The 25,209-nt window shown below is 37.3% G+C and overlaps 5 protein-coding genes across 8 annotated transcripts; 1 reads left to right on the forward strand and 4 right to left on the reverse strand.

Annotated features, from left to right (window-relative positions):
* Window positions 1-561: 561 nt before the first annotated feature.
* Window positions 562-1,322, reverse strand: LOC117629799 (metallothionein-like protein type 2). Its single transcript, XM_034362410.1, has 3 exons — window positions 1,169-1,322; window positions 975-1,052; window positions 562-898 (listed from the first exon to the last, which is right to left on the reverse strand). The coding sequence occupies exons 1-3, from the start codon at window positions 1,228-1,230 to the stop codon at window positions 805-807; spliced, it is 234 nt and encodes a 77-aa protein (XP_034218301.1). The 5' UTR covers window positions 1,231-1,322; the 3' UTR covers window positions 562-804.
* Window positions 1,323-2,768: 1,446 nt separating this feature from the next.
* LOC117629800 (metallothionein-like protein type 2) lies at window positions 2,769-3,712 on the reverse strand. The gene is made up of 3 exons (XM_034362412.1): window positions 3,577-3,712; window positions 3,400-3,483; window positions 2,769-3,108 (listed from the first exon to the last, which is right to left on the reverse strand). Exons 1-3 carry the CDS (start codon window positions 3,621-3,623, stop codon window positions 3,015-3,017), a joined length of 225 nt encoding a protein of 74 aa, XP_034218303.1. The 5' UTR covers window positions 3,624-3,712; the 3' UTR covers window positions 2,769-3,014.
* Window positions 3,713-6,643: 2,931 nt separating this feature from the next.
* On the reverse strand, window positions 6,644-9,834 carry LOC117631505 (probable GTP-binding protein OBGM, mitochondrial). Of its 3 annotated transcripts, none has more exons than XM_034364711.1 (6): window positions 9,701-9,834; window positions 8,859-9,031; window positions 8,629-8,737; window positions 8,370-8,452; window positions 8,218-8,280; window positions 6,644-8,094 (listed from the first exon to the last, which is right to left on the reverse strand). In XM_034364711.1, the coding sequence occupies exons 2-6, from the start codon at window positions 8,991-8,993 to the stop codon at window positions 7,027-7,029; spliced, it is 1,458 nt and encodes a 485-aa protein (XP_034220602.1). In that variant the 5' UTR covers window positions 8,994-9,031; window positions 9,701-9,834; the 3' UTR covers window positions 6,644-7,026. The 3 variants fall into 3 exon arrangements, with proteins under 3 accessions (XP_034220602.1, XP_034220600.1, XP_034220601.1); XM_034364709.1 differs by having other exon boundaries at window positions 8,859-9,071; XM_034364710.1 differs by lacking the exon at window positions 9,701-9,834 and having other exon boundaries at window positions 8,859-9,120.
* A 254-nt stretch (window positions 9,835-10,088) lies between these two features.
* LOC117629510 lies at window positions 10,089-14,529 on the reverse strand. 2 transcript variants are annotated; one of them, XM_034362013.1, is made up of 5 exons: window positions 14,287-14,529; window positions 13,523-13,768; window positions 12,833-12,921; window positions 11,084-12,668; window positions 10,089-10,925 (listed from the first exon to the last, which is right to left on the reverse strand). In XM_034362013.1, exons 2-5 carry the CDS (start codon window positions 13,674-13,676, stop codon window positions 10,312-10,314), a joined length of 2,442 nt encoding a protein of 813 aa, XP_034217904.1. In that variant the 5' UTR covers window positions 13,677-13,768; window positions 14,287-14,529; the 3' UTR covers window positions 10,089-10,311. The 2 variants fall into 2 exon arrangements, with proteins under 2 accessions (XP_034217904.1, XP_034217905.1); XM_034362014.1 differs by lacking the exon at window positions 14,287-14,529 and adding an exon at window positions 13,999-14,235.
* Window positions 14,530-19,198: 4,669 nt separating this feature from the next.
* Window positions 19,199-20,818, forward strand: LOC117629589 (fasciclin-like arabinogalactan protein 4). Its single transcript, XM_034362119.1, has one exon. It carries the CDS (start codon window positions 19,341-19,343, stop codon window positions 20,604-20,606), a length of 1,266 nt encoding a protein of 421 aa, XP_034218010.1. The 5' UTR covers window positions 19,199-19,340; the 3' UTR covers window positions 20,607-20,818.
* The last annotated feature ends 4,391 nt before the right edge of the window (window positions 20,819-25,209 follow it).

Raw genomic sequence — 25,209 nt, forward strand, 5'->3', positions numbered from 1 at the left:
CCCAAATTGACTGACCCAAGCTTATAAATCTCTAATTTTCTAAATGCACCCTAAAATCTGATAAGGAACAACATTGATAAGAAATTAGATTTTTCGTTTTGGGTGCTGGCTATATTATAGAAAAACTTTTGTCAAACATGAATAATATTGTTTTACAATCATAGATTATTACATGAAAAAGTAATCACACGTGACATTATAATTGTTCTTTTCACACAATTGTTTCTTGAGTATACTATAATGGACAAATATTTCATACACCAGTAATTAACCAGTGGTTCACTTCAAATACACAAGTAAATGGCTCTTTAACTAATCAATTATATGTGAAGACTTTGAATCCAATTCCAGTCACATCAGAAGAATTTTTTTAAAAAAAGAAATGGATCATGACCAGTACTTATGCTGGCGTCATGCAGACAGCTGTATAGTTTGTGTCTTCTAAATTAATGGCTCAAACCAAAAGTCAGTAAGAGCTCTCAGTTCATCTTCAGCACAATTTGATCTCTCATTTCCAACCCCAAGCATGCATAAGATGCATATGCCTCAAAATCAAATCCAGAAGAAAGCAGACCAAGAAACACATATATAATTAAGAAAGATGTAACATACAGATATAGCCACAACCTACAAAGCAAATCACAAACCCTAGCTAGCTAGCTAGGAGATCATGGATTTGCAGATCAAATGGCAATCTTATTTTACAATAAGCACTAAAACCCAACTTGGAAATTTAACTTTTAACACTCCTTTTCTTATTTATAGAGATCATGGCCGCTTTTCTTGGCCTTGTCTTAGCTTTGATCATTTGTGGCAGCCACATGAGCTGCAGCTGCAGTTTGCTCCACACTTGCAGTCATTCTCTGCTCCATAGCTCATCTCAGAACCTTCATAGTACCTGCAATCATATCATGAAATTAAAACAGAGTTCATGCGCATGGAAAATTTGATGAGAGTTTTTTTTTAGAACTTACATCTTCACATGTGCAACCCCAGCAATGATGGTCTCAGTAGAAGTGGTCTCTGAGTAACTCAAGTCAGGGTAGGCACAACTACACATATACACATAAGAGAAAAGAAAATTACGCAAAACGAAAAAACAAATTAAATAATTCCTAAATGTTATAGAGAATGATAACATGTATGGTTAGAGGAATAGAAGAGTTACTTGCAGCCACTGCCGCAGGAGCAGTTTGAGCCACAGCTGCAATTACCGTTGCCGCAAGACATTTTTGTTAAAAGATTTGGTGAATGAAAAGGAGAAGGTTGTTATAATGCTTGGTAATTGAATTCAGTCTGGGATGAGTTGTCTTGTGAGGCCTTGGCAGCTCTTTATAGGGAGTTGAAGGTTGAACTGGGGGAGATCCACCGTACACGTGGAACAATCCTGGACAGCTATATATCTAGTAGAATTAATAAAGTTTTCTGCCCAACAGGGAAAGAAAAGAACCCACCTCTCCAATTGAATTGATTGATATCCATCCACCTTATTTTTTGTGCTAAAATTATATACTTTCATTTCGTGACGAAAGAATACAGGGGGAGGGGAGACGGTCTATCAGGGGTAACGCTTCCTGTGATCGCTTTTTCCGAAGTAAGATGAGAAAATTTTGGCTCTTTAAAATTGAGGAGTTATTTTTTAAAATCAATGTGGTTTAGACACTGTTAAATTCTTTCACTCTGTTTTTATGTTTTTGGGAAATTTGTCAATTTTGCTAGAATTTGACAATTGTCAAACTCACATAATATTAGGGGCTTACTTTATTATAAGAAAAAATAGGAGGACATGAAGATAAAATGGTCTAATGCCTCTAAATAAGAACAAGCCGTTCCAGTTATTATAACTATGTCATTCTCTGACAGTGACATTGATTACTGGTGCACCTTTTTTGTTAAAATGATTGGTCTTTAATGAAATTTTTTTTTTACTTGGGTGCACTTAACATAAATATAAAAAAATTTACTAAAAAAACATAAAATAAAATGAAGCAACAAAAGAAGGACAGTCTGCCCAACAGTCAACAATTCAAGTTTCTAGGACTTTAAAATCATTTTCTCCTAAACCTTATGTGAACTTGTGTTCTTTTTCTAAATAATATGTTTCTTTCATAGCTTTATTTAATTGTGTTTGGAATATAATTCTTAAATACTAAACTTTCAACTCTGGAGATATCCTTTTCAAAACTTAAATACAGTACTGCCAATGTTTGGATCTTATTTCGTGTCATTCATGTCCACCACTCAAATTTGTGATCTTATTTGTGGAGGAGTTGCTCCTTTTTAATAGTCAAATGGGTTTTTCATTTTTCCTTTCCCACTTTATGCTTAAAATTGATAACAGTCCAATCTTTCCATCAAAAAGTTCCTCGGTAGAAAAAAAGAAAAAAGAAAAAAGGTACCAAGTGGTTGCTTTTTATTATATATGTAAGACTTATTTAGAAAAACTTATTTAGATGATGCTAGTAAGTGCAAATTAAATGCCTTAAGTCAACAACTAACCCCAATGTTATGACAGAGTGGTTATTTTCTGTGGTTAAATTTCTAAGAGAAATTTTCTAGGTTTTGCTTGATCATATGACAAATATCTTTTGGGTTTTTCCATTGCGTACGTATGGGTGGTTGAAGACTTGAAATCCGATTCCAGTCACATCCAGAAAAAAATATATATATGGATCATCATGACCAGTACTTGTGCTGGTGTCATGCATACTTCCATTTCCATATAGTCTTTGAATACCCCAAACAAAGACGCATCAAAGTCAAATCCAGAAGAAACCAGAACAACAAACACATATACTTCAGAAAGATCTAACATACAAAGGTAGCCACAAGCCACAAAGCAAATCACAAACCCTAGCTTCTAGCTAGGAGAGATCATGGATTTGCAGATCAAATGGCAATCTTATTATTTTACAGCAAGCACTAAAACCCAACTTTCATATTCAACTTTTACAGTCTTTTCTTATTTATAGAAACCACCATCACAGCTTTTACTTGACCTCGTCTAGCTATGATCATTTGTTGCAGCTGCATGAGCTGCAGCTGCAGTTTGAGCCACACTTGCAGTCATTCTCTGCTCCATAGCTCATCTCAGAACCCTCATAGTACCTGCAATTATAATACAAATCTATTTTTTTAATTTATTTTTAACTTATTTTTAGCATATATGTCTTGAAATTAAAGACTCGTTTGGGGTGATTCTTATAATCACTTTTATGAAGAATCACTTCTCCAAATAATCACTTTAAGTAATTTTATAGGGAAGTACATGGGAGGTGATTCTCGGGATAAATTCTTATGGGAGGTATTTCTCCCGAAAATCACTCTCAAACGAGCCAAAACAGAGTTAATTAATGTGCATGGAAAATTTGATGAGAGTTTATTCCTAGAATTACTTACATCTTCACAGGTGCAACCCCAGCAATGATGGTCTGAGTAGAAGTGGTCTCTGAGTATTCAAGGTCAGGGTATTTTTTTCCACATCTACACATATATCATAAGACAAAAGAATATTAGGCAAAAAAAAAAAAATTAATTAATTCCTAATTAAAAATATTAGGGGAATAGAACAGTTACTTGCAGTCACTGCCGCAGGAGCAGTTTGAGCCACAGCTGCAAGACATTTTTGTTCAAAAGTTGGTGAAGGAGAAGGAGATGATTGTTATACTGCTAGGGAATTGGATTCACTCAAAAGTCTAGGATGAGTTTTCTTGTGAGGACCTTAAGCTGTCATTTATAGAGCAGTTGAAGGTTGAAGTGGTAGACATCCACCGTACACGTGGAGCAATCCTGGACGTCTAGATATCTGGGTAGAATGAATCAAGGTTTAAACAGTTACTTGCACCGGCCAACAAGGCAACAACGCAAATACTCCAATGGAGATCCATCCACCTTGTCTTTTCTGTGTTGATTTTGGGCTATATAGCCCATGGAACTCCCTTTTTTTTTTTTTTTTTTTAAACTTTAAAACTAAATTAATACCCTAGCCTAGGCATATCTTATCAACCAACCCCACTAGACTGACTTTTCTTCTCTCTCTCTCTATCTCATCATTAAAATAAAAATGAAGAGGCCTCATCATCTCCGCCCTGTGATGGAATTATCAACACGATGGAAGTCGTCCAAGTCAAGCCTACCTTTTAGACTATGTAGCAAATTGGCAATCACTATGAACTGAAGTGGCTAATCTAATCCAGTTTACCACCTGCAGTTCTTTACTCTTTTTAGAATGTATTTGCGTGAGAACATCATATTTCCTGAAACCTTCTTGACAAGGGTGGATGTTTATGCGAATCAGTTTTATTGTATATGTAAAAGTCAGAAACTGGAATTTTTGGATGCTCTCTCTCTCTCTCTCTCTCTCTCTCTCTCTCTCATGATGGCAAAATAGGAATTAAAATTGACTTTGGTGTTCTTGCTTGTATGAATTATTAATTAGGGATTTTGATGAATTGATTAGTTGTTGACATGTTAATTGAAGATGTGATAAAGGCCTCGTTTCTTATTTACAATTGATGACATTTTTCTGGATTTTGATAAGTATGTTTTTATCTACATGTACTAGCATTTTGAGGGGTAAGGCTCATTATGTCCTTAGTATATTTTTTTGTCATTAATAAAATTCACTCATACCGTCAAGTTTTCAATAAGTTCGAACCTGAGACCTCTAATATGCAAGTCAATGCTATTTTCTATTGCACTAGACCTAATACTCTAAAACTTAAATAGAGTATCAATGTTGAAAACGGAAGTTTAGGATCTAATTTCTTATCATTCATGTGCACCACCCAAATGAATTCCCTCAACTACTTATTGATTTGTGGAAGTGTTCTTCCTTTTTTTATATATAGTGAAATGGGTTTTTCATTTTCTTTTCCACTTACTCTTTCCATAAAAAAGGTTCCTTTGCATAAAATTTTAATGAAAACAAAAAGGCACATGCGCATCCACCAAGTGGCTGCTTTTTCTTATACATGCAGAAACCAATGTTAGGAACCAGAGAGCTATGATTATGGTTTTGAAAAAACTTAATTAGATGAAGCTAGTCATGGTTTATTGCTAGATTCAATGCCTTGTCTTTTTATTATTATACACATGAAGCTCTCTGCCTCAAGGCAACTAACCTAGGCAAACTTCAGACTAATAAATCCATAGAAGTATCAGTCCTGGGATGGACAGATCGACCAAACATACATGAATTGACAAAATGGTCATTTTCTGAGATTATTATGTTATGGTATCAAGTTATCAATCAACTTTGGGCTTATCAAACACGCCATATCACTCTTATTGAAAATAATATAAAAATAATAATAATTGCACTTGTTTTGGATCAATTAAACAATTGTCAGTTTTATTTAAATAAATTTTAATTGACCTAAGTTTTGTTTTGGCCGATAATTAATTGTCTTGGTAAATGACATCTTAAGAAGGCATGAAGTCTGCTGCTTGCTTAGAAGACTTACTAAATGTACACGTCAAAGAGACGAAAGAAAAATTAGAAATGTTCGTCTGGGGTCCCAGAACAATTAGTATAATTTTTTTTCCTTATAGACATAAACTTTGGTGGCCCCTTTGGAATCCCAACCCACTATGATCGCTTAACGTCTAGGAAGGTTGATGCTAAAAGACAGTCTAAAAAGGGGTTTTGGTATGCGATACGGTTTTTCAAAAACATCACCAATCGAAGTGATAACGTTTTTAAGAAATGTTATGATAGCTCATCTATGCGCACATCGCTAATGATTTCTGACCGTAAATGCATGTAGTTTCTATAATGGAGTCTATGTATTCATTGACGTAGCATTTTCTGACATTTTTAAGTTAATCTTGACTCATCAAATTATTGACACAAATTTGTTAATTTCTTTTGATACGAAAGAGGCCTAAAGATTTGGAGAAAGAAAGGGTGGAGGACAAGACTTTGACTTCAGATATGAAGATAAGTGCTCTCTCTACACTTGCAAGTTGTGCTATGCCAAATCTGTGTCCATCCTCACTTTTCGTGTTCGATTTATGTTGTTGTAGTTTAGTTCTCCTCACATGTGTTTTGGAATAGAGACGCAGAAAAGAGATGAAAGGAGCCTCTCTCTCATTATTGATCAACCATTTCATATGGTGGGCCTTCAAGGCCTTCTATCCCCTGATTGTGGAGCATTCTTTAATCGTGACTCCAAAAGTGAGATGATATTCTTTTCAAATCTCTTCACCACTTGTGGCCTACTTTTCTTTTTCTTTTCCTCCCAGGTTCTTCTCCATTTCCCTTCCATTCTTTTTATATAAAAAAATTTAATTAATTAATTTAAAAACAAAAACAAGAAATAAATTCCTCCAAAGTTATTCTAACTTGCTGATATCTTGTGGGGTATTAAAATATTAAACTTGTTGGCAAAGTTATTATCTTCTGAAATCCAAACGTAATTGTTTTATGTGGTTTATCATCTTCTTCGCATTATTATACCTGACATTGACATGTATAAAATAGATTACATAAATGATCCAATGTCTATATATTCTATTTCAACACTGTTTGTGCTTAGTGTCAAAACTTAGAATTAGAAGTTCATATTGAGAAAATAATTAAATAGTAACATCAGAAAACATAACAAAGGATCTGAATCGATCAGACACATAACCAAGGATCTTGCAAATCAAATCACATTAGTGAGCTTGATCTTCATTTCAATCTGGTGATTCAAACATATTTGCTAACATGATAAGTCTGTCTGACCACGAAAAAGAAAAATCATTTGTTCATATTTTGAAATTTCATTTTTGGGTTACAATACATACATGGGTATACTGAAACTGAAAAGAAATGATTGCCTTACAGAAGTATAATTCTAAACTGAGAGTGTGATGTTCATGTGGAAAACTGAGCATGGATACTGCAAAACAATGTAAATCTACAACTCAAGTTGGCTTTCAAATACCTGCAATCTGAATTGAAACTCTACAACTCAAACAAATGACCATTGTGCTATGCCGGCAAAACGATATTCTTTTCTGCAGAGATATCACTAAACTTTAGTCAACCATAATTTTATCTAAATGGAGTCTGTCTGAAATTTCACCATTCACAAGCATCCTAAGACCAGTTTTTAGCTCTGGCACTCCTTCCTCCAAAACAGCACATACAGGGAATATAGAAACATCTTGCACCCTTCTTTTCAATTCTTCATACACTTCTTCAGCACCGTCTTCATCTATTTTATTTGCTACTATCAAGGATGGCCGATTTGATAAACCCTCTAGATGGTACTCAAGCTCTAAAACTAAATCCCTAAGCTGTTCCCAAGGCGGGGTTCCCTTTCTACCATCCAATGCAGAAGCCAAGTCTACCACATAAGCTATAACTTTTGTTCGTTCTATGTGCCGCAGGAATGCATGTCCAAGTCCGCGATTCTCATGTGCACCCTTGATGAGTCCTGGAACATCAGCAACTGTGAGTGAAAAGTCCTCAAAGTTCAGATTCCCCAAATTCGGTCTAAGAGTTGTGAAGGCATAATGGCCCACTGCAGGCTTAGCCCTCGATATAGCCCCTAATAGAGTGCTTTTACCGGCATTTGGCATTCCCACTAGGCTCACATCAGCAATGCTCTTTAGCTCTAATATAAGAACAGCTTCAGAACCAGGCAAACCAACACGAATGGACGACTCCTCATCATCAAATACTTTCACAGAGGACACATTACCCAAACCACCTTCCCCTCCACAAGCAATAGTTATTCGTTGACCTTGTACAGTCAATTCAGCAACATTCAACTGAAGTTGTTCTTTTTTCTCTGTCTCATCTTCTGTGCAACTCTCAGATGAAGAAGATGAAGATTGGGAATGAATATCAGTTGATCCAACTTGGGTGGTTTTGCCAGCTGATTCCTCAACGGTTCTTTGAGGTTGAGATGATGAGCTGCCAGTATCCTCTTCTGTATTTAGGCTAGTAAGGGCAGAGTGCTGGTCAGATCCAGTTGCATCACCAATAGGCATACCTGGAGTCTCCCATGGATCCAAATCTTCAGAAAAATGGCTTACAACTACAGAAGGAATTTCACCCTTCATAATATGAATCACAGTGCCAATGGGCACTTGGGCAACCTACCCAAAAAAATAAAAGAGAAAAAATTTACTATCAATTCTGCATTCTGATTTGGATAGGTGGCATACGACAAACTATATGACACAATCATGCAGGTAAGTAGGACTGCTAAACACGGATACCTTATCTGCTCCTCTGGTGCCAATTTTATTCTTTGAGGATCCATGTCCCCCTCTCTGTGCAATCTGGAACGACATAACTAATACTCAATAACAATGGTGGACCATAAAGCTAAACATAGTTCAGAAAGATGGGAAAGATAAGAGGTACATACAAGGTGAGGTTGCAAACCGCTGAAGTCCCAAACTCTTGGGGAACATTCCAAAATCACATCACCACCTCTTCCACCATTCCCACCTACATTAGCTCCCGGGTTAGATGGAAATTGCAGGAATGCCACAGAGAAGAAATGTTCACAATTTCCAAAAAGAAAAACCATAAAACTGTTGAAGTAGCTTGATTTGAAGTAAACATATAACACGCTGCTCAATCAAAATATGATTATAGTCATTGAACTATCATAGAGAACCAACCATCAGGTCTTCCTCGGCGATCATGCCGACTACGGCGAGTGCTGGTGCAACCACTGCCACCACCACCCCCTTTAGCATAAAGCCTGAACCTGTCTATCATTCTCCTTTCCTACAAAGAAAGAAAGAAAAATCCAAAATATCCGAAGATATGTTGCTTTAGAAAAAGACAATCAAATGAAGAAAACTGGGAAGAATAAGGCCTGATAAGAGAGAGGCAGGAATGTAGCAACCTGTAGAGGGGCAAGCTTTGACTTCTTGTGAGGAGCATCACAGTAGGAAGAAGAACACAAAAAAAGCCATGGAGACTTGGAAGACTGCCTCAAGGCCTTTATGTGCGAAAGCGATTTTGTAAGGTGCGCCCGCATCTGTCTCCTTTTTCTTACCCCTCAAACTCTTCTTATGCCTTCAATGTAAACCAGCTATCACCTTGCTATCATGTGATGCTAGAGACGCAGAAAACAAAAACGGAATATGATATAACAGTGAGAAAGATGTTTTCTTTCTGAAATTTTTTAGTCCATTGCATAAATTAAGACGGCCTTTCAAATGGGCAAATGAACAGCAACACATCTATACAAGAATTTTTTTTGCTATTTAATGCATAACTGCCACTAAACTCACCACAATCACCACCAACCTTCAAATTTATCATGGGTTTAATCTAAGAAATTAACCAGAGGTCACCCTTTATGTAAATTACCTTATATACTATATTATCTATGTGAATCACAAATCCCTTTTACTTAAAACTACCAGCAGCAAGAAACTGTATATTACCAGAGGAAACAAAAAGGCAGGAAAGAGTATAGAACGAAGTCCCAGAAATTATCAGTATTGAATAGAGATAAACAAACTATATGTTGCAATCAAAGTAACAAGGATAGCATCAGAATTAGAACACTGTTTATGATTGAACCCACAACTCTTAAACCCCATGAACACTAGGGGTTAAGAAAAATATTCGAAATACCAAAAGAAACCGAAGCTAGTCAGCGTTGGGGAAAAACAGAACCCACAAAAATGTCCTCATTGAATATAGCAATAATCAAGGAGAATCAGAGAGAATACCCACCTTGTTAGGCGTCGCTGTTGGATTAGAGGATGAAGGAGGCTGAAGCTTGCAACTTGCAACTTGCGACTTGCGGGAGAGAGAGAGCCTGCAACGAGAACGAGGGAAAGCAAGCGCTTGCAGGCTGCACAAGACCAACAGTGGGTGGGCTGATGGGCTGGGAATGATTGATGGGCTCTAAGGTCATATTAAAGCTTTAGAGCCACACTATTTGGAAAATTACAAATCCATATACAAAGATAATCAAGCTGATTACCAAGATTAGTTAACTCATCTGCTACCATATTTGCCTCATAAAAAAAGTATAAATATTTAAATTTGTTAATAAATAGTAATATATATATATGATTTTAAAATAAATTAGAAAAACTTTTGCATATACCATAATAAATTTAGAACAAGCGATGTCCCTTCCCAAGTTTCGGAGAGTGACAATTTTTTACGCTAAAAACCTTTTGCATTCACTTAATTTGAATGCACAGATGACATTCAAGTACAATCTAAGACATCAAACAAAATCTAAGGTACCTATACATGAGATATTAATAAACTACATACAAAAATTTCTATGTACAAAGCTTAAGCTAGCAGCTTGTGATCTGGCCTAAACAATATCAAATACAAATAGCTTCATCTAATAGTTCATCAAAGATCAAATCCTCGAGTTCAAGTGCCACACACTCAGTGTCCCATTGCAGGTTCATCCAGCGATCACCCTTTGCCAAATCTCTAGCCACGACATCATCCAACGACTGGTCCATCTCCGGCCTCAAGCTCAGGTATGAGCTAACTCTTGTCCATACATCATCAAGAAGATGGTGCCCTTTGGGCATTGGACGGATGCATCCACTCAAGGACAAGGCTCTTGGGAAGTAGGTGTATGATCTTTCATAAACCTCAAGCAGTGTCTCATTAACTAAATCAAACAGAAGCTGGTGATCAAGTTCATGCTGAAAGCAAGCCTCCAGTTCCTTGAATAATGCAGGATCTAAAGGCTGGTCCTGTGAGTGCCATGTCCCAAGGTCCTCATGACCTATGAAGCCTGACAGCTCAAGAACATATTTCACATAATTGAATTCAGAATCGGGATCATCCACTTTGTTGAATACAAATCTCGCGGAGTGATTGTCCACACTCTTGTGTTCAATTTCAGTGTTTACAATGTTGCAGGAGGCTGCTAAACAATCTGACTCGTTCACATGGGAGCTCCTAGGATTTATCTCTGAACCTGATACAATTTTGACAAACCAATTAGATCAAATCATACATAGCACGAAAACGATGCATTAGCACTTGATCATTGATAGAGATACTTAGTTGTTTAACATAATGAAACATAGAATACTTTGAACTCTGAGGTTGAAAACTGTGCAGAATGTTGCTTACCTTCTGAGGTTGAAAACTCTGCATGGCTAGTTATATAGTCTGAAAGATTAGGTTCAAGAATAGAACTTTCAATTGGTTGTGCTAGCTCACTTTCTGGATTCATTCTTAAACCAATCTCTTGTTTCTGGTGAGTTCTGATTTCTCCTATTGCTGGCTCAACTAAATGATCATCAAGGTCCTCTGTGTCAACAATATTACCACTGTTTTCACTTCTTTCTACCATGTTATTCTGAAACTCTGTCTCTGTAATAGCATCTAGTTGTTCAGACTTATCTGTTTCTACAGGAAAGCTCACTGACTTGGGCTCAACATGACCATCATTTTCCTTATTCGTATTGTGGTCCACAGCATTTTTAACTGGCATCCCTAAACGAAAAGCATCTTTCGGTGCCCCATTTAAGGTGGAACAAAAATAGTCAAGATCAGGCAATGAGAGATTCCTTCTAGTGAATTTCTGAGCATTCCCAGTTGAAGGAACTTTTTCTTCACTTTTCAACTTTAAGCTCCTAGAGCGATCCCATTTGTTTTGATCACTGCTGTAACTAGACTCAAACAACTGAGTATATCTATTCAGTGACTCATCTAAAGAGGAGGTTCTTCTTACACGGCGAATTCTTGGCTTCCCAAGATTATCATCAAAACCATCCACCTTGTGTCTCTGTTGTCCCATGGCTATATCCGGAGTTTCGGACAATTCTTTCTCATCACATCCAGAAGGGTCTTTCCGGAAGAGTGCCTTAATGGAAGGGTCAGCATTTTCCTTCTTGCCCTCCTGAATTGCATACATTAGCTTCTGTGTTATATCTTTGAAACGATTTATGACCAACTGATTCCACCCTTGGTGACTAAATCCCTCAGGCAAACCCGGAGAAGAAAAGCTTGTTTCTTGTTTCATGACACTGCTGCCTACACTGATATCACCAGCCACGTAAGGCATGGACTTCATAGAATAATCCTCTTGAGATTCGGATGTCACTAACTTTGGTGTCTGAGTACCAGAAAGCAGTATTTCTCCTTTGGGGAAGGACCAAACTTCGTTCTGCTTGTGTTTGAGTGTTCTCTTAGGCCTAATATTTCTAGCTTGAGATGAATCAGCTACAGGAAATGACCTTGATTTTGTTAGTCTGACTTTGTTCTTGGAATTTTGCAGGCCAGGAAACTGGTTTGTATTAACATCTGGATCTTGTAGGATTTTTAAGAAAAATTCCTTGTTTGCCTTAAATATCTCCAGAATATCAGCATGGTCATTAAACTGGTCACTGGAAATGTCTTTGTGTGCCTGGTTAGTCTTTGTTGGCTTCTTGTTCGGTGCCAATTCCATGACTTTTTCACTTTCTTCTGTAGAAAGTGCCTGTTTCTTGCTGGGACTAGTGCTGCCTCTCTTTCCTGTTTTATCCAAACAATTTTCTGAAGGCTGTACATCATGCACTTCGCTCGTACGCCACAACCATGATTGCACATGGAAGCTTAAAATCCAGCTTTTGGTGCTTTCTTCACGAGGTTTCTCTTTAGCACTTGATGCTTTTGTGCGAGATTTACCAGACCTTTTCTTTGCTGAGCTAGTTTCTGTACTGGGATGTTGAACCTAATATAAAACATTAAGGTACTGTCAGCTTATGTTTCATGACAAGTCGGAGAAGCACTTCTGTGTTCTATCTTGAGGTTATTGATAACCACAAAAACATGATGTCAAATCACAACTTGGATTTTTGAATTCTGTATTTAATCAAAAGAATGACATGAACTTACCAGCAAAGGTTCAGCATCAGCAGCTGCAAATTCTTCCCTTTGACCAACGTCACGACTGTTCAACGCTGCTTTCCTACTTTCATAGTTGCCTGCAAGCAAGAGATGTATTGTGCTAAGCTCATATAAATCAAATACTGATTTCTGAATGTAAACAACTATCTGTGCATTAAGAGAATGATTTGCTAAGTGATAAGTCTTTGCACCTACTGTATACCATTTGCTACTCTTAATTCAAAATGATGGTTGTAACAATGCCTCTTCTTCGTTCCTTACGAAAAAGTTGAATTATAAAATGGTAAATAATTCGTATCTAAATAGACATATAGGTAGAAGCAGTTCTTCTGTTGGAAAAATATATATTGGTTTCAATAGTTCCTTCTGTTTTGGCCTATAGGCCAAAAATAGTTACTTCCTAGATGGGGCATCTGATAAGCCGCTTTAGAAGCAAAATAATCTGCATAAGAGAACAAAAATCTAGCAATAGCATTGCAGAATTCGCATGGCTTAATCCCAAATCAAACATGCACAGGACCACAAATCAAGCGCTTCACACTTTCGTAAACTTAGAAGCTTTGCATGAGATATCATTACAGAAGATTTTTCACTATGAGTTTTCTGTATCAAGTTATCAAAAACAGGATCCCACATGAACAGAGGAAAGGATGAGCTGTGGTGAATTGAGTGGCTTACATCTGACTCGTCTCCCTCCGGCGCGCTTTCTGTGTGGAAGCATATTTTTGACATTGTTCCAATGATGGTAATCAAGCATATGCATTAGGCTCCACATGCAGCCTGGACGGTTGCTCTCAACACCAGAGTCCTGGCGCTGCAATTGCTTTCCCATTTTTGGTACAGGAGAAAGTCTACAGACCAAAGAAATTTGAGAGCCACTTGAGTCTTAATCTCTAAACTTCTAAGACCAGTCTCTTGAAAATCCTGGAAAAAACATAGAAGACAGAAGTTACAACCTCCATGTACTTCAACCTCCAAAGTTGAGTATTTTAACAAGTACCTCCTAGCATATAAATTCAGATTAAATTTCCCCAAAAGCCTATCAGAAAAACATATCAAACAGATTCTAAACAAGATGGAACACAGGCTTTTAAACAGTGATTATGATATTTTTCAGAGCCTCTAATTCAAAATTCAAAGGCGGGAGCAAATACCCAATTCCATTTCCATAAAACCAACTCGAAAGGCTTGCAACTTTACCAAAGTTCATAACATCTATACACGTTTGAGGTCCAAAAGCTAGAACCCAAAACATAAAAAAAGAGAAACAGGGATGAAAGAACTTCCGTTATAAACTTAAGAATTAAGCAGAGACAAAAACAAAGAGAATATTTAAGTGACAAAACCAAAGGGAATATTTAATGGCTGCACAAACAACGCTAGCAATTAATACATGAATTAAGCAACTAAAAAGTAACAGAAAAACAAACAGAGCTCTGAACCTTGAGAAGCTTGGGAAGCATGCAACAACAGTTTGGCAGGCTTTGAATAAGGTAAGGGGCAGCTGAGAGCTCAGAAACTTCGGAGCTTAGGATGATATATTGGTAAGTGGCGTATACGATATGAGAAACGAAAAGTAAAGAAGAAGAAGTAGTTGGTCTTCCAGTTAGAGAGAGAGGACCCGTGAAAGAGAAACAGGGACCTCTTACCCGCCAAGAATTTTACAATGAAATGGTCCAAGCTCTCTCTTTCAAGCCTTGGTCCAAGCTAGCTATGTAGATTAGATCAAACTTAAAGTATGAGGACTTAAAGGGTTTAGCTAAAGTTGATTAGATAGTTTTGGTGGTTAGATTAGATTATTTGATTTAGTTTTATGGTTGATGTTAGTTGAAATGTTGTTCAATTCAATAAAAGGATAACAACATAGTCAACTGATATTCAATCACTTATTTGCATTGTTCCAAGTGCCCTTGTTGTCTCCAATATACTATCACAACAAGCTGAAAACTCTTTCCTAACACTATTACAGCATTGTTCATGTATTTGGATTCTTTGGTCTTACTTATTAGTACTTTTGATCTCATTACCAGAAGCATCACATGCATCAATCATGCTGATCTTGATGTTGGGTGACCAAAAATAATTTGATCTTAATGTTGGGGGCCCCGCCTCGTGTTGGCCTCTCGTGTATGTACTATTGTTCCCAACTTAGGGTCCGTTTGGGAATGCTTATATTGAAAATATTTTTACCTTTGAGCGCTTCTAGCATAAACTCTTTTATTTAAAGCCCAACAAATTCTTTATTAAAATCCAAACGTGGCATGAAAAGGCACTTAGAAGGGCTTCATGAAGCACCTAATAGGTTTCGAACTTATCTGTCAAACGTTATCATAAGTGTTTTTGGTTATTTGAAAGCGTTTTTAGTCATTTCAAAAGCAGTTTTGAACATACCCTCAAATACCTAAGTATAGCATAGAGGTGAAGATAAGACCAATAGACCCCCATCAAGTGTGGAGTTTGATCTCAAAAGGATTTGCTACAGCTTAAGGAAATATCCGACTTATAGTTTAAGTGGTGTAGAATGATCTACACTTTCTGCAAGGTAGTTCTACTTTCATAATGGCTATGCATTGCTAGTGTTTGCAAAGCAAAGACATAAAGTTATTGAGAATCATATCAAAGGGTAAACAAATCTTTTATATATATAAAACATCTTCAATACTGTCCTGAAAAAGAAGAAAGGGGGGAGAAATAGATTAGGGTTGAAACTTGAAAGCCTTGATGAGTAAAGTTTTTTACTTGTCCTCAATATGAATAATTAAAGTTCTTTGCAAATGTATGCCACTTGCAATATTTTGACTTGTTCAAACCCATTGTGCAGGTCCACATACTCGAAATTGTGCTTGAATATTTCAATATTCTGTACAAAATGTTAGGCCGGAAAGGGACTTTGAGCAGCTAGTCAAAGCTCAAAAGGATCTTGCATTGCAGATCACTTGGGATAATCATAACAAGTTTATATTTGTGTTTTCAAAGTTGTATAATGTTGTTTTACTTTTCTTGCATGAAATAGTAAGTCAGAAACTCAAAAAATTGCAGCGCAGATATAACGTGTACGGTCTGCACTTCTTGTTGGTTTTCTAGAAATTGTGAAAGTTGACTTGGAAACACATGAACTAGAATTCACTTCAATGCATGAGATAATTGTTGGATTGGAACTGAATTAGGTCAACAGAAATGTGGCTGCTGACTAACTTTGTCCTTGACTTGATGTATGAAGAAATGTTTGAATTCAATTCAATAACGTATGAATCCCAGAAATTTTGGCAATCTAAATAGTCTAAGCTTTTAAATTTGGAAGTAATTTTCGGTGTGACAGTTTGATTATTATTATGTGGTGTTACTAATCTATTGATGATGTAACATGTATATTTTTATTTATTTATTAATATTACATTTTTAAGTTCACGGGATATAAGTGATGTGATCCATCCAAATTTTAATACGTGAATTAGTATCACCACGAAATTTTTTTCGAATTTTAGAATTTTAGACTATTTGTGATACCAACCAAGCTCATCACTTGGTTGGAGTTTTCCTTCTTTTGTTGGATTATAGCGATTCAGATAAAAATGCTTCTGTAATTTGTCTCAGATATTGCTTTCTATATATTTCCCTTGCGTTTGTCATTCGGCTTGGAATCTAATACATAGTTGACCCGAAAGAAAAAACCAAGATCATCACTTGTTAGTCAGAGTCTGTGTCCAAAAAAAGCCCAAAAACCTACAAAAGCCTATAAGGTTTGGCCCAATTCTCCTTGTGGTTAAGAGTCTTATTAGAATTTACAGGCCTGCCCCAATTTTATTTTATAATTTGATTCATTTTTCAAAATCCTTTATTTTTATTTTTTGCCTTTAGTTTTTTCTTTGGGCAGAGTTTCCATTGGATTATTTATTGGAGTCCTTATTTATTTGTATAGCAGGAAGGATTGTGCCCTCTCTCTTTCTCTCTCTCTCATCCCACAAGCACCTTGAAGATAAATATACAATTTAATCTATACATCCACCTGATGGATTCAGGAAATTTCCTTTCTGTGAGCAAGAACTTGTAAAGTCTGGCCTAGCTTGCATTGGATAACGGAGCATACCAAGAATCTGTAAAATCTTGCCTAATGCAGCCCAAGTCTCATCCATTCCTTTGGCCCTTTGCCCTACCATTCCTTTGCCCCTTTGCCCTATCTTAGCCCTTCTTTGAGGCATTTTATCAAACAGTTTGCCCCCATTCAACAGAAAATATCATGAAAATTTGGCACCTTAATAGGTATAGAACAAGACTGAGTTGGGGCTAGTGCCTTCAGTGGCTCCTTACTAGATTCGCCACTGTGTACATCATACATGTGGTTTAGTTAGTAAAATGGTAAGTACAAGAAATCTTGTAAACTGAATCCTAGGTTTGAAATTTTACCATACAAAACATGCCAAATTTACTTCACGCATGTAGCTTATGGATATTTGCACGTATCAAATTTTTATCTTAAAATCATGTACATGAAGGGTTACGCCAATTTTCTTTGTTACTGAAAAAAAAAAAAAAATACAATGTGAGCGACGCAGCAGAAGTTCCCCAATAAATCGATGCCTCAACCCCACCATCACATTCACACCATATTTAATCCTCCCCAAAGAACCAACTTCTGCAGATTTTGCTGCGCCAAATTTTAAAAATCAGGCTTTGTTGGGAAAATTTGGCATCATTTGGGAACGTTATTAGCAGCTGTAAGATTCATATGCAAGTTTTTTTCTTTCTGTTTTTGACAAACAGATATTTGATATGCAAGTTGTTCTGTTATTCCTGTGAAAGCCATATTTTATGCATAAAGCAACAAAAATAAGCAGAAGCAGAGCTAAGCACAGCCTCTTTTTTAACACTTTTTTTTTGTTTTAATTTGTTCCTGGGTCAGTTCCCCCACTTCTCCCGTTTGCTCTAAGAACATATGATTGGAATTTCAAAAAGCACATTGTCCCTCGCTGTACCAACATGATTCTTTTGAAATAAAATTAATAAAAAGTTTAGTGTTATCTTGATCCATCCATATATGCCCACCTTATACTAATAAATTCGAAATTTATAATTAAACTAGAGGAAAATTCTCTATGAAACATTTATATGAACTAAATTCGATAGCATGACATAAAAGACTTGAAGCTCAATTGATTAAGAGCAGTTCATTCATGCAACGACGATCTTATGTTAAGAAATCATACGGCTAACCAACTATATCAAGCTACAAATCTCCTCAGGCTGCATTGAGATCTTCTCATACAAAGTCTAACACTTCCATTTCAGATCGAGCCAAAAAACGAGATAAAGAGTCTAAATTTGGACTACTTTAGCAAATTTCTCAATCCACACATAGCAATTAGTTTAAAAACAATATCCGTGCAGACAAAGGGAGGAATTCTGAAAATATGAATCCCCAAATAGTATGCAACATCACTTTAAAAAGCTTTCCTTTTCCCATGATTATGCTTACAGTTCCAAATGCCAGCATGAAGAGTACCAATAATTGCATGTGTGCAACTTTTTCTTCCTTCTCCCTTTCTTTTTTTTTTTTTTTTTTAAGGCAGACATGCATTCACGAATTTGATCTCTGTAGCAAAAAGCTTTTGTGGAGGGTTCATTGCAAAATGCTGAACACCCATCTCAATCAATTGGTTCCATGCCAATATATCTTTTTCAATTTATCCGCTGATACCTTCTAAGTTAATAATAAAATAAGCTTATACGTACAAAATTAGTTCCGTCAGTCTAAGGTGATTCTTGATCCGTTGATTCATATGAGGCTTATACATTAACAGTCAAATTATGTTTAAAATTGCTTGAATGATACGACCAACAATCACAATGCATTAACAGTCAAATATTATCGCTGATAACAAAAACCAACCATCACAATGCATGAGCGGTCAAATTTTACCGCTAATGACAAAATTACCGACCATCACAAATTACATCAACAGTCAAAATTTACCGCCACTACAAAATTCAATGAATTACCCGATTATGAACTTCAGAGCTTCAGTTTTTTTAAGTCCATGTGTGTGCACTCGAAGCTGACCTCAACTTAAACTCACCGCCCAAATACAGTAAACTCCACTACAGTTTCCGGACTTCCCATGTTCAACACTTTACCATCCATTGACAGGTAGCACAATTCCACAGCGAGTACCTCCACAAAAGCATCTTCTGCGAGTGGTTAAAAATGCTATAACAAGTTCTGTTTTTCTGCTTTTTCCCCCTTTTATACGCAAAAACAACGAGCATTATTCCCCTCCCACTCCTCCCTGCCCCATCACCAACACACCATACATCATCACCGTCCATTTTCATCATCATTTCCATTATCATCATTCTCTCACACTCACTCACACTCGCACACTCTCTCTCAACTTAAAACCACCAGACACCAGAAACTCAGACACTCTCTCTGCAACAGAGAGTGAGAGAGCCATCCCCACCCTCCCCTCCACCCCCACCCTACCCAATCCAAAAGACAATGGCCATAACTTTTCTCATTTCCCATTTTACCCCTACAGCCCTACTCTATTTCCTCCTCCTGTCCTCCTCCATCCATGCCCTCAACATCACCACCCTCCTCTCCCCTTACCCTGACTTCTCTGACTTCACCGACCTCATCTCCTCCTCCATCTCCGGCGACCTCCTCCCCCGCTCCTCCCTCACCCTCCTCGCCGTCCCCAACCCCTTCCTCTCTTCCACCTCCGCCCTCACACGCCGCCTATCCCCCTCCTCACGGGCCGACGTCCTCCGCTACCACGTCCTCCTCGAGTACCTCTCTCCCTCCGCCCTCCTCCGCATCCCCCCCTCCGGCAAACTCGTCACCACCCTCTACCAGACCACAGGCCGCGCCACCAACAACTTCGGCTCCGTCAACATCACGCGCGACCCCTCCACCGGGGTCGTTTCGATCCGCTCCCCGGCCCCCTTCTCCCCCTCGAACGCCACCGTTTTGTCCCTCGTCACCAACCTCCCCTACAACGTCTCCATCTTCTCCGTCAACTCCCTCCTGGTCCCTTACGGCTTCGACCTCATGGCCTCCGAGACCCGCCCCCCTCTTGGCCTCAACATCACCAAGGCCCTCATCGACGGCCACAATTTCAACGTCGCCGCCTCCATGCTCGCAGCCTCGGGCGTAGTCGAAGAGTTCGAGGCCGACGAGGGCGGCGCCGGCATCACCCTCTTCGTCCCCACGGACACTGCGTTTTCAAATCTCCCATCGAATGTGAGGCTCCAATCGCTCGCAGCTGACAAAAAGGCCGTCGTCCTCAAATTCCATGTCCTCCATTCATACTACCCACTGGGCTCGCTCGAGTCGATCGTGAACCCGGTTCAGCCCACATTGGCTACAGAGGACATGGGAGCCGGCTCGTACACTCTCAACATCAGCAGAATCAACGGGTCGGTGGCGATCAACACTGGGATTGTGCAGGCCTCGGTCACCCAGACTGTGTTCGATCAAAAGCCCGTGTCAATTTTTGGGGTTTCTGAAGTTTTGCTGCCCAGAGAGATCTTCGGGAAGAACCCAATTTTAACTCCCAAGCCCGGGACGCCATTGCCCGGTAGCGGCGGTGCTCCGCCTCCGGACATTTCTCCCTCACCGGAGAGTCTAACTGGGCCTCCATCGCACCTCTCTTCGCCGCCGGGTTTTCGCGAAGAAATTAGATCCAAAGCTGCGGCGGCCATTGGTGGGTTGGGGAGCTTTGGGATTGCATCGTGTTGTATAGGACTGTATTTAATGGTATGAGATTTTTGTTATTTTTGCTTCTTAATTGCTAGATTTTTGGTGGGTTTTTTTTTCTTTTCATACATTGAATTGAATTAGGCTGCAAAAGCAAAGCCTTTTTTGTTTTTGTTAATTTTTTTTTCTCTTCTTCTTCAAATTTATGATGTTAAATTGTGTTAATGGCTCTGAATAATTAATGTATATCAGAAAGAACCAATTTTTTGTTTCTTGGATCTGCGGTTTTCGTCCTGTAAAGAGATTCAAAGTCTGATCTGCTTCTGCATAATTGCATTCATCTTTCTACTTTTCTGCTCTAAAACCGACACCATAATTCTACTCTTTTGCCTTCTAACTCATGAACCCATCAAAATGGGACACTTGCACTTACATGAAACTGAAATAACATTATTTTACTATTCTCGACTAATTACGATATATTATTTGTGATAACTTTGATATATTATTTGTGATAACTTTTTCATGTGACAGTCTGATGCCACATATAATAACTTTTTCTCGTGATTAGTTAGGGACTCCATTTCATAAAAGTTTTTCTGCATTAATTTTCAATAACCCAAAATGCAGAAAAGATCTTTAGATTTATCATAATAGGAAAAGGAGGAAGAAGGAAGAAGGAGGGCAAGGATCAATTAATTTGGGATAAAACTTGTTCGGTTACTGTATTTAATTCTTGTTGCCTTCTGTCATATTCATAAAGTTATAAAGCTCTAATTCATGTTAGTTGTTTCCCACAATATCCCCTGTGAACCTTTTAGAACCACAAATTTCCCAGCATTTACATTTGTTTGTCCAAAATAATATGGTCTTTTTTGGGTTTTCCAACGACTAAATTTCCATATGCATGAAATTATCTAAGTCGGCTAGAATAGATGTACTATTAGTCCTCCTCCTGTAACTAAGTACGAATCTCTCCTTCCACTCTACAACTAAATTTCCACTTTTTATTATTTATTTATATTTTGAAGGTAGACAATATAGTTTGTATTATTTATTTATATTTTGCTGGGAGGGCATCTAGCTAGCTTTGCTTAATGGCTGCTTGAGAGTTGGGACCAAAATAGAATGTAAAGGAGAAAAAAGAGTTATTTACCAAAAAGAAATGTGAGAAAAGAGAAAATTGAAAAATTGTTGGCAGGGTACTGTAATTAGTGAAGAGGAAAGTGCATGACAGAGGGCATGGGGTGGGTCCGCAAATGGACGGTGGTGATGCAATACAAGTTAAAGATATGCTGCTCTACACGCATTTCTATGGCATCGGATCTTGATGGGACTGCCAGAAGACAGTGTACGGCCAGATCTAGTGAGGGAGAGGAGACCTACAGTGTGTGTACTCAAATGCCTTTTCGGGCCGCTCCATTTCTATTTGTGGATAAAAAAATCTTTCTTGTAATAGAGATAACATTATTTTGTTATTTCTGATTAATAATAAAATGACATGTAAAAAAATTATTTTATATGTCATTGTATTATTGGTCGAGAATAGTATCTTGCTATCCCGTTGCATGAGATTTCTCTCTTATTTGTAGGTCATTACAAACTGATGCTATTGGCTTCTAGATTAGACACACAGATGAGCGAGGGGGGCCCTTTGAAGAGCTTTCAATTAAAACCCTTAAGTTTACTAATATCTAGTTCCCCTAAATAGGGATCAACTACTCTCCTTAATTTAATTCTTGATAATTTTTTTAATGTATTAGATAACATATTTTAGTGCAGAACTCATATAATTTGGCGAGCTATTAAATACAGAGAAGGTCAGGAATTGGATTTTATTGTGGAACTCATATATTGACCGACACTTATCCAAACTTATGCATTAGAGGCAATCAGTTACGCAGTTGAATTTGGAAGACAGTCCATTTCCAAAGTATTAATCTTCAAAATGGATGGTATTGGGCTTGAGCCCATTCCCCATTTGTGAACACATGGGTAGGGTTCATGGAGGTAATCGAATCATGAGCCTGTCAGAATGAGTTTTGTTTGGTTGTGAAAAAAAACAAAAGGCTTTCACTCAAACCCTATCTAAGAGATAGCGATTAAGAACATGCTCAAAATGTTTGATTGGTGGGTGGTAGAAGTGTGGCTTGGCATCTATACAAACACAATTTTATTGCCATTTCAAGGACATTTGGCCACTTCCACAATGAAAACTCGGAAAGAGATCATTTTGATGTGGACGAGGATGAAAATAGAGGGGATCAAGCGGCCACCTGCCATGTTCGATGAGCAAGACCTACACCAAGTTTCGGTGGAGAAATTTTTATATGTTTCGGGTACACCACGTGGTTGGTGTACCATCCAATAAACATAGGACATGTGGAATCATTATCTAACTTACTGCATTTTTTTTTTTAATAATATGCGGCGAGCTGTATTACAAATATTCCATATGTCTTCCGTCTATTGGATGATACACCAGTCACATAATGTACCCAAAAAATTACTCGCTTCAGTGGGTCTATTCAATGACATTTCGATGCAATTCCCCGAGAGTATTCAATGATCTTTGATTATGTAGTGTGTAGAGGATAAAACATTCTGAACACTCAGCACAGTAGCCTTGATCTCATCTTGCATGTTTCTAATGTGGACTTTGGTTAACACCGTGTTGAATTAGTTCAAGTTTGACTTGAAAATTGAATGAGAAAAGCTAGAAAGAAAGTTTGACCTACAAATTGGCAAGCCAACCATGTTGGGCTGACAAACATACTGTTGAAATGGGCTTTAAGACACACTCCATTCAGCCTATCACAATGTCTTCCGTACAAATCAAAACTACCGCGCCTTGTTGATTATGTTAGATAACTCTTGACATACAAGTTTTTGAAATTTGTTGTTTATTTTTTAATTGGACAGATAGTTGCTCCCTCCCTTGGGTTGGATGTTCAAATAAACTTGAAAACTAGTCTCTGTTCCAATAGACTACAGAATTTACAATGATCCAAAAAAGCTATGATCGTTCTTCTTTCCATGTGGGAACTGGTTTTGTTGGTGGTTTTGTGAAAAAAAAAATGTTGATCAATACAATTGATGCAAAGTCCAGCCCGTGATTACTGCCAATGATTAAAACATCCATTAAAAAAAAAAAATTTGCTTATTCTGAAGTCAAAAGTCAATATTCTATAATTTCATTAACAATTAGGAAATGATGAATGCAGTGCAAAACTATCTTCCTCTTCATGCCTTGTATGTGAAAGCGTGAAGTTAATTTTGAAGTGCAAATAATAAGTCCTTTCGTCATCACCGAATGGTGTGAAAAGAAGAATCATAGATTTCTTATATGAAAATTCCAAGATTATTTAGGCAAATAGATTGGTTTAGATGATTGAAAGATATGATTTTGAATGCGAGTCGTTACAGATTTATCTTTCATATAAAAATAATAATAATAAAAGAAACAAAATTGTTGATGTCCCCAAGTTTCAAGAGAGAGGGAGAGGAAAACAAAGGGAACAATGGGTTTGGATATCTCAGCCAAACCCTCTTGTCAAAGTTGCCATATTTAAGGGCAAGATGTGGATGGCATAGAATGGAGACAACAATGTAATTGTACAACGCTAGTGGTTGCTAGTGGGCAATGGTGGTGGTGGTGATGGTGCTGCTTAACCCTAATGACAATGACAATGACCATGATGCCTATAAAATTCCCTTTGGGTCAAACTGTCCAGATTGTGTTTGCTCTATGGCTGGCATTTAAATTATGTTCATTATAAATATCTTTTGGAAGACTCAGAGAAATTTCAATCCTTCCAGCACAATATAATCCCATCCCTCTTTTCCTTGCCAATCAAGTTTTCTTGACTTTGCAAAAAAAAATAAAAATCAACATTCTCTTTGCAGGTTGAATTTATAATCTCAGGAAGAATTTTGAAGGTTCAAGTTTTTGTTTATGTGCATTTGGAAAATGGAGAACTTGTAAACAAAAGTCAGAAATAACAAGAGTTGTTTTAACCCTCTGTCATTAATTTAATTATCATTTGATTGACTGGTGTGCTGCCTTTTACTTTTCCCAGTTTGCGCTCAACATGATAGAAACTTTCAAACAACATTCATGAACCATAATTGTTCTTTTCACCTTTTTTTTTAAAGGCTCCCTTTTCATTTCTGAAATTAGGTAACCTTTGTGTTGTGTGTATAATTTATTCTCAGTTGAAAGGCTCCATGATCAAGCCATATAAACTGTATTTTATTGGCTTCAAACAAAGCCAAATAGTTTGTAATTTATTTTAATAATAGGGTAAAGTAAAAAAATAATAATAACAGATTGATTGCCAAAGATGACATGCGCATTATTGAAGAAATTATAAAATATTACGGTAGTATAGTCACATGGTATATTTTATACACGTGTTATAATATGAATGGATGACATGATTTATTTTTCTCCTTTTAATAAATTGTATCAATAAATATTTACTTATATTATAACACGTGTACAAGATGTATCACATAATCGTGCTACCGTAACATTCTATAATCACTCACATTAATCGCCTCTCCTTAATTACTTAAACAAAGGTTTAGCTGATGTGGATAGCATTAGGAGTTCATTAGTCAACAAACATATGGTGGCAGAGACTTACAAAAAGGTTCCAAAAGTAAA

The sequence above is a fragment of the Prunus dulcis genome, chromosome 6 (genome assembly GCF_902201215.1).
Source record: "Prunus dulcis chromosome 6, ALMONDv2, whole genome shotgun sequence".
NCBI lineage: Eukaryota > Viridiplantae > Streptophyta > Magnoliopsida > Rosales > Rosaceae > Prunus > Prunus dulcis.

Coding starts and splice junctions, on each gene's coding strand:
- LOC117629589 (XM_034362119.1), top strand. CDS start 19,341: ATGGCCATAACTTTTCTCATTTCCCATTTTACCCCTACAGCCCTACTC.
- LOC117631505 (XM_034364711.1), bottom strand. CDS start 8,993: ATGCGGGCGCACCTTACAAAATCGCTTTCGCACATAAAGGCCTTGAGG. Junction 8,453..8,628: donor TCGCCGAGGAAGACCTGATG/GTTGGTTCTCTA, acceptor GAGCTAATGTAG/GTGGGAATGGTGGAAGAGGT. Junction 8,095..8,217: donor GCACCAGAGGAGCAGATAAG/GTATCCGTGTTT, acceptor TTTTTTGGGTAG/GTTGCCCAAGTGCCCATTGG.
- LOC117629799 (XM_034362410.1), bottom strand. CDS start 1,230: ATGTCTTGCGGCAACGGTAATTGCAGCTGTGGCTCAAACTGCTCCTGC. Junction 1,053..1,168: donor TCCTGCGGCAGTGGCTGCAA/GTAACTCTTCTA, acceptor GTATATGTGTAG/TTGTGCCTACCCTGACTTGA. Junction 899..974: donor GGGGTTGCACATGTGAAGAT/GTAAGTTCTAAA, acceptor ATATGATTGCAG/GTACTATGAAGGTTCTGAGA.
- LOC117629800 (XM_034362412.1), bottom strand. CDS start 3,623: ATGTCTTGCAGCTGTGGCTCAAACTGCTCCTGCGGCAGTGACTGCAA. Junction 3,484..3,576: donor TCCTGCGGCAGTGACTGCAA/GTAACTGTTCTA, acceptor ATATATGTGTAG/ATGTGGAAAAAAATACCCTG. Junction 3,109..3,399: donor GGGGTTGCACCTGTGAAGAT/GTAAGTAATTCT, acceptor TTATAATTGCAG/GTACTATGAGGGTTCTGAGA.
- LOC117629510 (XM_034362013.1), bottom strand. CDS start 13,676: ATGGGAAAGCAATTGCAGCGCCAGGACTCTGGTGTTGAGAGCAACCGT. Junction 12,922..13,522: donor CGGAGGGAGACGAGTCAGAT/GTAAGCCACTCA, acceptor TCTTGCTTGCAG/GCAACTATGAAAGTAGGAAA. Junction 12,669..12,832: donor CTGATGCTGAACCTTTGCTG/GTAAGTTCATGT, acceptor GTTTTATATTAG/GTTCAACATCCCAGTACAGA.